The 15,972-nt window shown below is 36.4% G+C and overlaps 1 protein-coding gene across 1 annotated transcript in view; it reads left to right on the top strand.

Annotated features, from left to right (window-relative positions):
* Window positions 1-15,972, top strand: part of LOC126196566 (protein sneaky) — a 299,090-nt gene that overhangs the window by 231,124 nt on the left and 51,994 nt on the right. The window contains exon 10 of the mRNA XM_049934577.1: window positions 15,263-15,376. Coding sequence (XP_049790534.1) covers window positions 15,263-15,376 — 114 coding nt within the window. The remainder of the gene's footprint in view (window positions 1-15,262; window positions 15,377-15,972) is intronic.

The following is a 15,972-nucleotide window of genomic DNA, read 5'->3' as shown; positions in this document are numbered from 1 at the left end:
TGTACAAGTTGTAGATAATGTTTTGCTTGCTGTTTTTAATTCTTGCTATCTTCAGAATTTTAGAGAGTGTATTCTTGTTAATAATGTCAAAAGCTTTCTCCAAGTCTCCAATAGCTGTAAATGTTGGTTTACCTTTCATTGACCTATCTTCTAAGGTGAACTGTAGGATTAATATGAGCTTGTGTGTTCCTTCATTTTTCTGGAATCCAAACTGATCATCCCTGAGATTGGGTCCTACCAGATTTTCTAGTCTGTAAATAATTAGTGTCAATATTTTGCAACCATGACTTATTAAACTAACAGTTCAGTAATATTCTGTCTTGCCAGCACCTGCTTGCCTTTGAATTGGTATTATTACATTCTTCTTGAAGTTGGAGGATACTTTGCCAGTCTCATACTGTCTGTCCAAAGGAAGCTGTACACTTTACTTTATTTTTTTTCTAGATACCCACAGTGTGGTAGTGATGTCAGTTGCAAGGATTGCTGTTAGATGCTCAAAGCTTTAATTGAAATACCACTTGTTCCCAAGACCACAGTATTTTCAAAACAGCACCCACACAGCAACAGAAGGAATTTCGTGCTGTCAATTACATAAAGACAACATCCATTATAACTGTTCACAGCAACTTTTGGTGACAGTTTGGGGTTGATCCACCTGACAAGAACTCCACTGAACACTGGCATAGACAACTCATGGAGACAGAACACGTATGCAAAGATAAAAGCACCATTCATCCTTCAAATCCAGAGTAGACAGTGGATATAGTTTAGCAGTTCTTCCAATGCAGCCCCACAGAGTCTGTTAAAAAGGCAACTGAAGAGTCAGCATTGCCTCACTCAACAGTCCAGGATAATCTTCACAAGAATTTGAAATTCAAGGCTTACAAGCTGTGACTTGTGCAGGTATTCAATGAAGACAAAAAAAACTTCATCTGTCTTCAATGTAGACATGTTAGGAATCCATAAAAATTGTTATTTTTATGGGTGGGTAGTCTCCAGTGATGAAGTGACCTTCAACATCAATGACAAAGTTAATAGGCATAATGTTTGGATCCAGGGTTCAGAACAACTATAATGAATCATTGGCCATGTCAGAGAGTCTCCAAAGTTGAATGTCTTTTCTGTCATGTTCAGATTGAAACTTTATGAGCCATTTTTCTTTGCAGAAAGTACAGTTATGGGACTTTTGTATCTTGACATGCTCCAGATGTGGTTTAAACAACAATTTGAGAAGAAATTCCAAGATTTTGTTTTCAGACAAGATGGAGCTCCACTTCACATTCATAATGTTATTAGAGGATATCTGAATGGACGTCTCCCACAGCACTGAATGGGTTGTACTGCCCCTGATAATGAAACATTATTGCGATGGTCCCTGAGGTCTTCAGACATGACATCATGCGACTTATTTTTATGGGGCTTTGTCATAGACATGTCCTCATCCAAGCATTGCCTCAGGATCTGAGAGAGCTATGACAGTGGATCATTGAAGCCTTTGCTGCTATTATGAGACACATGTTGATTCAAATATAGGAGGAAATGGACTGTTGACTAAATAGCCGCTATGTCATGCAGGGTACCAATATTGAATCTTTGTAATGTAGGTAACAACTATGATATATATTACCTCACTTTTGGAATATAAAGGACTCTAATTTCACTTCATGGGACCTGAGAATATTTTTTTGAAAGGGTACATTCTTTTTCAGACACCTGGCACATTTTACACACCAGGTGAACTGTTTTGTCACGGCTGACTCTCCTAGGCAACTCAAGAATTCTGAGGGAATGTTGTCTTCTCTTTGTTTCAGTCTAGGCGTTTTAGTGCTCTGTCAAATTCTTCTTGTGGTATTATATCTGCCATCTCATCTTTATTTATTTTCTCTTCTCTTTCCATAAAATTATGTTGAAGTTTATTCTCCTTATATAGTCTTTCTATATATTCTTTGCACTTTTCCCTTCTTTGCTTAGTATTTGTTGAGCTCTTGATATTCATGCAGCCACTTTTCTTTTCTCCAGAGGTCTCGGGGTCTGTTAAATATTTCTATAGGTGGCACCTGTCTTTCTGGTAGTCATGCATGCCTCTACAACAATGCATTTGTCCTGTAGCCATTCTCACTTAGCCATATTGCATTTGCATTTACTGTGAACTTAATTATGTTAGACATTCATATTCCCATCCACCTACTTCATTTAATGGATTTTTATATTTTCTCCTTGTGTCAATGAAATTTAATATCTCTTATGTTATCCAAAGGTTTCCATTAGACCTCATCTTTTTACCTGTTTAATCCTCTGCGGCAGTAACTGTTTTGTATTTGAAAATAACCATTCATCTTCTGTTGTATTATTCTCTCCTGTTCCAGTCAAACACTGTCTAACATTTCCACTGAAATGCTCAAGAACTTCTTGGTCTTCTAACTTATCCAAGTCCAGAATGGATTCCGTCAACAATGGTCATGTGAAGCCCATCACATTGTAATGTCACATGACAACCTGAAAGCCGTAGATTAAGTTAAACAGTGGATGCAGAATTTCTTGATTTTCAAGAAGTTTGCTTCAGTATCACACCAATGTTTATTAGCAAGAGTGTGGTCATATGGCATATTATACGAATTCTGTAACTGGATTGATCATTTCTAGCTATGGAGGATGCAGCCTGTTATCTTAGATGGAGTGTAAAAGTAGAAGTAATTTCTGGTATGCCCCAGGGAAGTGTACTGCCCATGTATATCAATAACCTGGCAGACAATATTAATAGTAGCTTCATGATGCAGTAATCCATAATACAATGCTATTATAGGTAGTGGGGAGTGAGCGTGGTAATCACTTAATTGGCAAGGCAAGAGCATTAAAGATCTTCTTCTGTACTACTCTTAAGTTAACATGCTCATAGTGGATATCACCTTTTCTTTAGTGTCATGACGTATGAAACACATCAGGGAGAATACATATTGAGCAGTGAATGTGGAAATTTCATGTGGCTCTAGGCTCCCACTCATGATTCCTATGGCTCCGTTCTGTGCACATAGCACTTTTCTGTTTAGTGGCTGATTTCCCAAAATTATGATATCATATGCCACAATGGCATGAAAATAACCATGGTAAGCAGATTTAATGGATTCCATATTTCTGTAAGAACAAACAGTATGTAAAGTATAAGTTTCCAAGTTCAATCTTTTGCACAGATCCAGGATGCAGTTTGACCACTTAAGTTTGCTATCAGTATGTAAGCTCAAGTAATTTGAACTATCCATCCTAGATATCTGCTGGTCACCTATTTTTTCTCTTATTTCTTCATCTCTGCTGGTTGTGTGAAACTGGATATAATTTGTTGTAGTGTGATTCACAAAAAGACCATTTATGTTAACCAGTTCACAATATCCCTAAAAAAAAAATTAACTGACACCTCAAGTTTGTATAATGAACTATCAATAAGTCATGCAGTGTCATCAGAAAAGTTGGTGAATTTACAATAGTATATAAAAAAGGTAGATAATGAAAAGTAGGAGCCCCACAACTGAGCCATGAGGCACTCCATGTGTGATGGTGCCACACTCTGATGATGCTGAATGCCTTCTCGAGGTATCCAGTACAACTTTCTGCTTGAAAAATACAAATCAAGCCACTTCTCTGCTTCACCACTTATATCTAAATATATAGCTTTGTATAAAAACATTTGGTGACTGACACAATTAAATGCTTTTGTTAGGTCACAAAATATTCCAACCATCTTCATGTTTTTGCTCTGCAAAATCAAATATTGCATATTGTTGATGACCCCTCTGAAAACCAAACTGACCCCTTCGGATGATATTATGCTAACCTGAAGTGCTTAACAATCCTGGCATGCAGTAGTTTCTCAAAGCTGCTGGAAAGTCAGTAGTGAGACTTATGGACAGTTTGCAGTATCTGTCTTATCTCCCTTCTTATACAATGGTCTTACAACTGCATGTTTAAGCATTGCTTAAGTGATGTATTGAATGTGTGGCACAGGATTTTACTTACATGACTAAGCAGTATTTTGATAATGTGATAATCAAGTTGTCAACTCCAGTAGGGTTTTTATTTTTCAGAGATTTAGTGAATCCTTCAATTTCCAGGATAGTGACTGTAGTTACTTGGATATTTTGTACTGTGCTAGGGATGCTCACTTGCAGAAAATTCATGGCTGGATTTATGGAGCCTTGTGATCATGTTTGTTGTGTTGCTGTTAAAAGAGTTTGTTAAATGTCTCAGTAGCTGTTTTTTATCACTAACATGGTGATTCTCATTTTTTGTTTAGATATTTTCACTGCAAACTGAACTTTTCCTGTTTTCTTCTTTACAAAATTCCAAATAGTTTTTAATTAAATTTAATTTTTGCCTACAAGAACAATGCAGAATCTTTAGTAGAAATAAGTTCATAGATGAGCAGGAGTGTAAGATCTATGTCCTTTAGGTGTAGTTACAACACACAAAGGAGGAACTACATAGGTAGAGGAGGGTGAAGGGTGCTGGGGAACGGGAACTGGCAGTTGGTAATAAGGCAGGTAGGAGGAGGAGGTATTCAGACAATTATACTTTGCGTGTATGCAATAGATTTGACCAACTGTCAGAGTTGAGTGGAGAGGAGCCTCTTGTAGCTGTAGGTGTAGGAAACATGCAGCAGTCCTCAGCAGTTAGGAGGCCTAGGTAGAGGTGTGGGCCAGCAGTTGCAGGATGTGTTGGGGAGTGAGCACCAGGTCACCAGCACTGTGAAGCCTAGTACAGGGTTGGCTCAGGTGACTGACAGCTTAGGGGAGATATGTAGGAATTAGGAATTTTACGAAAGAGGATCAGGTAGTGATAGTGGGTGGGGCAGGGGATACTCTTGACAGGGATGGTGAATATGATGCAGGTGACCTGGTAAAGATAGCTACTCAAACTAGTGGCACTAATGTGCATTTTGTGCAGCTGTTTCAGTGTCATGATTGGCCGCATCTTAATGCGGCTGTTAGGCGCATTAACATGGAGCTGGAGAAGGCTCGGATGGCAGAGGGCATGGATCACATTGCCATGGTGCCAGTTGAGTCTATCAGTCAATCAGGTTTCACTAGGCACAGCCTGCACCTCAGTAAGTAAGGGAAAGGGAGGTTGGCAAAGCTTATAGGTGTAGTGGGTGGTGGTGGGATCACCCATGGAAAAATTCCTTTTTTTAGATTGAAGTCAGCTGATAGGTATACCTGCTTAAGGGAAGTCCCTCTAACTAAGGGCTCACCTTCAGAGGACATCATGTTTCCAAGTAGAGAAAGGACTCTCAAGCATATGATGGAGTGTCTAGCAGAATATTAAAGTACTGTGCTGCACATGTTAGCCCTGTATTTAGCCATATCTGTAATTTTTCCTTTAGGAATGCTCAGTTTCCTGAATGAGTAAAGTACTCAGTAGTAAAGCCACTTTATAAAAATGGAGAAAGGGATAATGTAAATAATTTTAGACCTATCTCTAAGCCATCAGTGTTTGCTAAAGTTATTGAAAAGGCTGTGTACATAAGAATAATTGATCATTTTATATAGTATGACTTGCTATAAAATGAACAGTTCAACTTTAGATATCATTTAACAACTGAAAATCCTATATTCTCTTTTCTCTGTGAGGTACTGGATGGGTTAAACAAAAGGTTTCAAAAGCTAGGCAAACGTTTTGATTTAACTAAGACGTTTGATTATGGAATACAGGGAGTAGCTCACAATTTGTTCACCTTTTACTTTACCAACAGACAGCAAAAGGTCGTTATTCACAGTGTTGAAAATGGCTGTGATGTGTGGACCAAGTGGAGTACGGTCAAATGGGGGGTGCCCAAGGGATCAGTGTTGGGGCCACTCCTATTCCTTATTTATATAAATGATTCCCTGTAGTATTACAGGTTACTCTAAAATATTTCTGTTTGCTGATGACACTAGCTTGGTAGTAAAGGACGTTGTGTGCAGCATTGGCACTGTGTCAAATAGTGCATTTCATGACATAAGTGTGTGGCTTGTAGAAAATGAACTTACACTAAGTCACAGTAAGACTCAATGTTTACAGGTTCTAGCACACTATTCAACAAAACCTGACGTTTTAATTTCACAGAATGGGCATTTGATTAGTGAAACTGAACAATTCAAAATAAAACCTGCATTTGGATCGGACTTCCTTGACTCCTACGTGAAAGGTGTGCAGTATACTGCTGCATCCATTTCAATAAGCTACCACAAGAACTCAAAAATCTTAGCAGCAATCCATGCATTTTCAATCGAAACTGAAAAGTTTCCTCATGGATCACTTCTCCTATTCTGTTGAGAAGTTCCTTGAAAAATTAAGCTGATTCTTGTTGTATTGTTGATTGCATTTAATTAAATTTATGGCTTGACTTATTTTGGGTTCATAAACATTTTATTTTTATCTGTTCTTACTTTCATGTTGTAATTTCATATACTGACATATTCCATGACCTTGGAGATTTGCTCCTCAATTTGGTCCTATGGAACTTGACATGTAAATAAATAAAAAATAAATAACATGTTCTCTGATGCCTGTATGGTCTTGTTAAGAATTGAATTGTATGGTTTGTAATGGCTAATCTTATTGAGATGATTTGACCTCTTGGCTGCTTCATAAAACTTCCTTTTCATTCTACAAGAAATTTTGATACACTCAGTTATCCAAGGCCTGCAGCCTGATTTAGACAGACTTTCCCTCCCTAACATTTTAAGAAATGTTTCTTCATACAGACTTGTAACCTCATTCATAAATGTATTAAATTTGGAGTTAACATCAATAGCAGCATATACATGAGACCAGTCCACAAGCTGTAGCTGATGATTACAACAGTTTTCCATGGTGTGTCTGTTTCTAGTCCTCCTATTTTTACAAATGAAATTTATTTTTCTTTGCACATTTATTTGGTTTATGGTGAAGTAATGCCAATCACGGTCAGAGAGGCCATTTATAATATTTTTCACAGTTAAATTATTACAAGCTTCCTTTTCTACATATATTTTGTCTGTTAAAGTACTAGAACAGGCTCTTCACACAAGACAGAGGGTCTAACACTTTACTAAGTTGCAAGACCACATCAGGTGTTCAAGGTCTGTTCTGTTTCCCTCTTCTGTTAGAAAGTTGGCATTAAAGTGACCCGTTACAATTAATGTTGTAGTTTTTCTAGATAGCACCATATAGCAGGAGGGCTACTTGACAAGAAATGAGCATTTGAACATGGCAAGAAGACAAAAGTATGCATTAGAGTGTGATAAAAGACATGTATCTGACGGGCCAAGACTCAGACATGGCACAACATTTTAACTTCTAATAAATGTTTTTCAGTATGAATTAAATTTTTGAGGTTTGCTAAAGAGAAAAAAGAAAAAAGAGTATTTCCCACATTTCTCATTTTGTCCTTGGTATTCTACTTCATGAATCTGATCAGCCTGATCACTGATGTTAGGACTTCACTTTTTTCCTCTCTCAAGTTGGGAGGATGTATTTATTCAGAAATATGAATTTGTTTGACTGCTAGTTGTGTAATGAAGTGACCATATATTGAAATAAATGTGAGTCTGAGTGGCGTGTTGCAGCAGCACTGAGAACAGGTGAGCACAGCACATTGTCACTGTAATAATTCAACAAGGCCATCACAAAGTTGCGAGGCATGTTAGATTGTTGAAATAGGAAATGCAGTGGCACTGAGCAGACTAGTGCAGTAAGAGGCTTGTCAGATTTCCACAATGACAGTGGCAGTGGTGTTTTTGGTTAAGTGATTAGAAGTGCTGCATATGCACAACAAATGCACTGCCGATGACTACACATACTGGACATTTTTGTAATGAAATCACTCTTAGCCTTGCAGTCCTATCAAAGCAACAGGGCTGTGCCAGACAAGGATACCACTTGGACCTCCCAGTAGAAGTCACTAATTTGAGGCTACCACAGGATAACAGCTCTATGGACTAAGTCCTTCCCTAGACTTAGTGTCATGGTGCAGTTAGCTAGTCCAGTTCAATTCCAGAAGCATGGACTACTGCTCCCCATGTACACCAATTGTCTACCACCATTGCAGGATGGACATCTCATCATGCTAGGTGTCCACCATCCTGCTGCAGCTGAAGTACTGCACAACATCATAGCAGGTATACCATCAGTGAGTACAAACAGCTGATGTGGAGACACATGGCCAATGTAAATGAGACCACCAGAACTCAGTGGAGTAACTATGTCAGCATCAAAGAGCCAACCCAGCAGAACTGAACAGCCAGCCAGCCACTGTCCTGGTGTATCAAGCAACACAGGTATGTCAAAACAGAATTTGTTATATTTGCAGCTGCCTTTCTGTGGAACCTCCTGGGCAACCACCTTGCCTCCTCCATCAGTTCACACCTGCCTGGCTGATAGCTGTCCCAACATTGTTGGTTAGTTTGTTAGTTTCTATTCCATAGACCAGAATCATGACAAATATTATGAAGTAGAATGTGTCAACAGAACTAACATAGAATGCTTATATACAACTAAAAATGAATGCTGACCATTTACAGATTTTTTTTGTGATTCAAGAATTGTTCCAAGGAGTTGTCAAGGAGAAATGTCTTTAATCTACATCTGAAAAGACTTCTGCTGTTTGCCAGACATTTTATTTCCATGGGCAGATTGTCAAAGAGTTTTACAGCTGCATATTCTTCCCCATTCAGTGCCAACTTTAGATTCATTAAAAGGCTAATAAACATCATTTCCCTTCTAGTGTTGTACTTGTGAATATCTCCATTACTCTCAAACTTAAAAAGATGGATTATTAGTAACAATTTTTATGAGTGAATAAATTTAATATGAGACTGTGGTTAATATTCCCAACTGTTTAAAGAGCTATCTGCAAGATTTACATTTGTGAACTCCACACATAATATTATTTACTTTCTTTTGCACAATTAATGTTTTTTGCCTAAATGAGCAGTTACCCCAGAATATCATCCCATAAAGTAAAAATGAATGAAAATATGCAAAATGTGTTAAATTACTGACTTTTATGCCTCCAAAGATGGCAATTATCCTGATGACAAAAGTCGCTGAACCCAAATGCTGTAGCAGACCTACAGTTTAACTTTTCATCAATTTGCATGCCTAAGCACTTACAATTTTCTGCTCCGTATATTTTTTCTTGTTGCTATACAAGGTTAAGGGGACATTGTATGTGAAATCTGTTGAAATGTTACGTTTTCTGTTTCCTACTCCATAATGTACTTTGGAATTTTCTGAACATTTTGGTATATATTGTATTAAAATCAGACAATTGTGAGATCTTCAAATAATATTTTGAATGTTGACGTGTGATTGTCAAATTTTGCAGCTACACAGGTGACAGTGGTAAGAGTAATGATATTATGGACAACTTCATTACTGATCTGTAAATTCTTGCACAAGTTCTTTCTGAAACTGTCTCACGCTGTCTTTGTGGTGGTGAAGTTAAACTTTGCATGTTGTTTGGCGCCGTGTGCCTAAAAATGTATTTGTTGGACTTATGACTCTAAAGGTAGCAGTGTCTGATGCTGTAATAACTTTTAATGGTGGGAACTAAGAAAGACTTAAGGTTCAGGAGAAGTTAGGAGCAAGATTTGGACAGGACACAGCTGAAGGACTGCGGGAACTGGATGAGCTTCATGTACGTGAAGCAGAGTTAGCTGCTCAGCACATGACAAAATAAGCAAGAAAGAAAAGGAGGAGGCAAGCACTGGGCTGTTGTGACACTGAAGAAGACACAGACATGGGCCAGGACAACAGACATGGGCCAGGACAATTCTAATGCATAAAAGACACAGAAATGTAAGTCTGTATAAGAATTTGTAATTAAAACAAGTTTTAAACCTCAATATCTCTGAACTGCATTTTTTGCAATAAATGACCCATTTTCTAAAAACGTTCTAATGGTAGAGACATGAAATTTTCACAGCATGCCAAGTGTGAGATTTAACACATGGAACTAGAATAATTAAAATATCCTGAGTTGTTTTGTTTTTATGTTCATTTATTTACAAAATTCTATCAAAAAATTGAGTGTTTGGAAAAAAAAGAAGATAACCTGCCCTGCAGTACAATTTTAGTAATAATTCTAGTTCCGTGTATCTAGAAAGGTGCATTCAATAATTATGGAAAATTGTAAGTTTCTGTCTTAAAAAGTTTCCAAGCTAATGCGTCACAAAATTCGATAATTTAACATTGGTGGCATTGTATCTCCTACATACAATGTCCCTTTAATAGGAGTTGGAATATGTTGAAATGCAATTTATCAAAGTTTAAAGTTAGCCCATTTGTTCAAAATCTTTCAGCAATTTTCACATCATTTACTACTTTCTCTACTGATGCTTCTTTGCTTTGCTTCACAAAAATGCCTGTATCATGAGTGGCCAGGATTAATTCTGCCTCCTGATTCAAATAAAATAGCAGATTGTTAACATAACACAAGGACACTAGGGCTTTGATGATCAAACACTGTAGCACTGTCATTCTAATTTCTCTCTACCCAGGTGTTGTGGTATCCCTCTTCAAGCACACTCATACAGTAGCTTGTAAGGGGATGGGGGGCTAGACCTGGGGGTATGGAGAATTTCTGATATTTTGAAAGATGAATGGCGAATTGTAAGATGCCACTAAAAAGTTCCAGTTTTGACCCTTTTAAAAATATGTGTTACACCAACTTTTAAATCGTTTTCTTGAAAGAAAGACTCCTAGCTACACTATATTTTTTCTTTTCACTGGCCGCCAGGTATGGACGCCCTTATCCCTCTTTGTATAATTCAAACAGCCTATAGGGTAACTTTCTGTATTGTGTTTCTTAACTGAGAATTGGAAATGAAATGCAAATGAGCATTTGGCGTTGTTGGCCGGGAGGCCCCTTGCGGGGCAGGTCCGGCCGCCTTGGTGCAGGGCTTATTACATTCGACGCCACAGTGGGCGACCTGCGCCCAGATGAGGATGAAATGATGATGAAGACAATGCAACACCCAGTCCCTGTGTGGAGAAAATCTCTGACCCAGCCGGGAATTGAATCCGGGCCCATAGGACAGCAATCCATGACGCTGACCACTCAGCTGTCGGGGCAGACAATTAAGAATTAAGCCAGGCATTTGCTGAACAATATATTCCATAAAACCTTAACCTCCCTAATAGAGTATTGTGACTGACACAATCAATTGTCTTTGATGAATCACAGCACATCCCAATTGACAATATTTTATCATTTAAAGATTTTGTTATGTGCTCCATAAATGATAAATAGCTGACTCAGTATAATGGCCATTTTGGAATCTAAACTGTGATTGGCTAAGTATCCCATTACCACACAGGTGGATGACAACTGTGGAGTACATTACAGCCCCAAAAATTTTAGAAAATAACATAAGGAGTGACACCGGATGGTTATCGACATCTGTGGAGACATCTCTTTTTACAGAGAGGCCTGAGAAAACACCCTGAGTTAATACTGCATTACATTGACTATGAATATTACATATTATAGGGCCACAACTTTTTAGTGGCTTATTGGAAATATTATCCATCCCTCTTGAACTTTTAGTTTTTAAAGACATGATAATATTACTTATGTCAGCTGGGGATGTGAGATTAATTTGCATTTCACTAAAAGTCCTGTATGTTGCTTCTTCAATGTTCTGCTTTGCTTTCTCTTCTGAACTATTTGCACCAATTTTGTTGCCTGTTTTTAAAAAGTAATTATTAAAAATATCTGATACACATAAACTGTCTTTTACAATACTCCCATTTCCTGTAACAGAAATCATGCCATCTTCTATGGCTTCTTTCCCTGTCTCTTCTTTAATGATATTCCATATTGATTTTATTTTATAATCATACTTGTCAGTTTTGACAAAATGTGCATACTCCTAGATATTTTTAAAACTAATTTCCAAATATTTTACTATAGTGTCTATAATAAGAAAGTATTTCTAGGTCATTACTTGTTCTGCTTATTTTGTTCAAGTCCGTTTTTCACTGTGAATAGACTCTGATAACTGAAGTGATGGAAGGTTTCTTTGATTAATTATTATTATTACATTTAATTGTATTTTTAAGAAAACTACTTTCAAAACTGGATACAAACTCATTATGAAATATGTTGAATTTAGAGACAGCATTAGACTCATTAAGCACTTCACCCCATTTAACCTTTTTTAAGCTTTCTTTCAAATCTTCCATAGTTTTATCATTAATCAGCCTCACTCTTTTCTTAGAGTCTTTCCTAACTGTCTCATAATTTGACTGGACATCTAACAAGCTGAAAACTCCAAGCATTTCTTTTAAAAATTTGGCATGATGTACAACAGTATGTGTAGATATGTAGTACAAAAGCCATGTTCAGTGAAAAAAAAGAGTCGATTTTGAACATGATTGTCAACTAACAGACTATACCCTTCTTAATAAATCATCTGTGTCATCAATAATTTTAGGCGTTATTACTACTGAGAATATTTTGTAACTTAACCAAGGCTTTTGTGGCAGGCCATGATGTCCTCATGCAACAGTTAAAATACTATGGAATAGTTGACACCACAAATTCATCTTACCTGTGTCAAAAGAAAATTACTGAAATGTCTGAAAATACCAACACACTATTGAAGGTAAATAGATTACAATAAATTTTTGACAATACTTAGTATGTAAAGTTCAGTTCCTCTGACACAACAGTCTATTCAAACATGTAATTTCAAGGAGTAGATTATGTCCAGTTTTTGGGACTTCAAACAAATAACATAAATAGAAAAACTTGCATCCTTGACATAATGAAGTACTTTGGTTCAAGTGTATTAGTGTTGCCATAATTGCAGCTACAACTGACATAAAAATGAGGATGTTAATTTATTCTGCATATTTCCATCACTAATGAGCTTCTGAATAATTATTGAAGTGACTTTACATAACAAAGATAACATTTTCAGTCTACAGAAGAATGTGAATTATATCTTGTGTTAATTGTGGATGTATGTGCAGAGACATCTTACAAAAATATGACATTTTTACAACTATTTCACAGTAAATACAATAACAAACATTGTTTGCTGTCAATGGTATCTCAGTTTTCCCATGCAGTGACTATAATACTGAGACTAAAAGACCACTTCTGAAAAAGGCTTAAAAGTGTCTATCATCAATACAAAAGGAAGTAATATGTGTGGGTATACATATATTCAACAACCTACCATAACATAATAAATGTCTTGTGCTACTATAATGGAGTTATGTTTGGAATACTTTAAAGAATTGTTTATTGGCTGTCTCCTCCTGCTTCAATGATCACTGTTTCCACAGTGATTCTTAGAACTAATACATCTGATTATATGTGATATTAAATTTGTGATATTAGAATATTTCTCAATTTTAAGTTGTTATATTGTATTGCACTTCATTAAAAAAATACATCTTTGAATTCATTCCATGTCTCACAGACTTTTTATCCCGTGATTCAAAGAATATGAGTCATCTAATGTAGATTATAATTCTAGTACGTTCTAGTAACCTAAAGGAACTTATATGTTGTGTTGAGCTGTGAATTTCATACTTTGCTGAAAATAATTTATGTTGGTTGGGTACTACATATGCAATTGAAATTTTGCAATGGAATGTGTATACGACTATTTGAGAGATACTGTTATATAAGCAATTAATAACTCAATGTATTACCGCAAACTCATTCCTGTACTGCAAAAGTTTTGTTACTTCTTACAGCCTCTCTTGAGAATGTGAGTTCACAGAACAATAAGGTCTGCATTTAGGAAAGCGACAACTTTTTTATTTTATTATTTTGGTCTTAACACAGGACCAAATACAAAATTAATCTTTTTTGAGCAGGTGTTTGGTATTCTCAGTGTGTTATATTGTGCCTAGAAAGTAGTTACGTGAAACATTCGCATGCATTTTATGATGGTATTAACTTACCTGTAGCTGTCTTTCACATTGTGAATTAAGATCATTAATAATTGATACAGCAGTAGTTCAAGAATGGATTAATAGGGACTTAATTTACTGCACATCTGCTCTGAATATAGTGCTACATATATCCCTGCATCAAATAGGAGAGTCCATTGTTATTCTTAAATAGAGTAATTATTAAGAAAGAGCCTGGCTTTTGTTAGCGTGTGATACTATTCAACCATATAGTATTGTTCGCGTACACATAATGTCCTTTATAATTCATGGTAAATATACATTAGAGAGATTTAGTCCACTCAAAATTCCATAGAAAAGTCTATAATTATATCTCAGTCTTGTTCAATCATTTTACAAATGCTATCCTTGCAGTATATTTTAATGTGTCAGAAAATACTCTAGTATTCACTGATTGGATACAAGACAGCACAGTGAAATACAGTACTCACTAAGTAATTGTAATTTATGGAGGTATTCCCTATAACCAGGTGACAGGGAATGTCCTAATAATGGAATCAAAGTGGTTAACTGCACATAAATTTTATTTATGAAGTGCAATATAATAGCGTGTCCACAACTTATCATAGCTCAGAATGCACAGAAGTCTTTGGCTAGTCCACAGATGTTCCTTTCCTCGCTTGCCAATGATCTCGCTTCCCAGTGATGCGGGTCACAGTCGCTATCTCTATATCTTAATCAAAATTCTATCTCAACCAGACAAGCTAGAGTTTTTTTCATTTTCTTTTTGAAGACTTACTCTACCAGCAATTAATTTTACTCATGTATTTGTAACGGTGTGTCTCATTTAAAGTCTTGCAAATCTAGTGAATACATATACAACATATTTGTATGAATGATCAGTATGTATCCTTACTTTGTCTGCCACAAAGAAAAAGATATTGAATTGCTGCTCGTAGACTGTTTAGACATGTCAACTACCAAATTAATGAAACATCCACACTTCCTCCTAGGCCAGTTACCAGAAAACTGTGTGTGTGTGTGTGTGTGTGTGTGTGTGTGTGAAAGACAGAGAGGGAGAGAGTAAGTGAGAGTGATTATATATGCATAAGCACACACAAACTGCTGCACTTTTCTTGTTTGAGTTAATATTATTATTTTAGACACATCTGTTCCGTTTCTATACTTCCCAAATATTTTTTTACTAGACACAACACAGATTATTGTTTGAGGAAGTATCAAGCAAAAATATAATCTAAATGTAAATATTTTTATAAGCCACTAAAATGATGTATTAGCATGTACTTAATGTTCACCAATAAATTAAAATACTTTAGTTTGATTACTGGTTTTCTTAAGTATTTTCATATATTTACAGCAAGAGAAGAGGAGAATTTTGTTCCTTTACAATGAAACACTGAAAACTAGAGCTGGCATTCTACAACACATGAAAGCTACCATTAAACATCAAGCAAGAATAAAACAAATGGAGGTATGAAGGCAGATACTAAGGAATAAAATTGAATAAACTGCCCACCAATAATGTATCACAGTTTAATCCATAACTGATGATACAACTCTGTTGTCATCTTATTGTTATAGTGGAATTCTAGGACAGAACAAAAATAATTATTGAGAAACAAACTACTATTCATTTTAAGATCTAAGTGATGAATGGCAGATAGTGACATAAAAACAAATAAATACATTCAGTCAGGAAAAATAATAAATTATGAGACTTCCAAGTACTTTCAGCAGGCAAAATCTTTAATACTACTGACAGACATATACAAAAGGAAAAGTAATGTACTACCTAACTTTCAGAAGTAATAGTTCCTTCACCGGGGAGGTGAGAGGAGTGGGTTGGGGAAGGTTAAAAATGAAGGCAGGTCACTCGAGACCCAGGATGAGTGAGCTCCACATGTAGTGAAGGCCCATGTGTGTCACACCTGCGTTCCTAGAAGTCCAAAACACAGAAACATATTTGTTTCTTTTATATACTGCCTACCCTGCAAGAACAATATATCCACAGTGTGGGGATCACATACATCCATTCCCAGCATTCCATGTGAGAAGTGAGAAATTATT

The sequence above is a fragment of the Schistocerca nitens genome, chromosome 1, assembly GCF_023898315.1.
Source record: "Schistocerca nitens isolate TAMUIC-IGC-003100 chromosome 1, iqSchNite1.1, whole genome shotgun sequence".
Taxonomy (NCBI): domain Eukaryota; kingdom Metazoa; phylum Arthropoda; class Insecta; order Orthoptera; family Acrididae; genus Schistocerca; species Schistocerca nitens.
The sequence above is the reverse complement of the archived record's forward strand: the minus strand, read 5'-3'. Positions and strand labels throughout refer to the sequence as shown.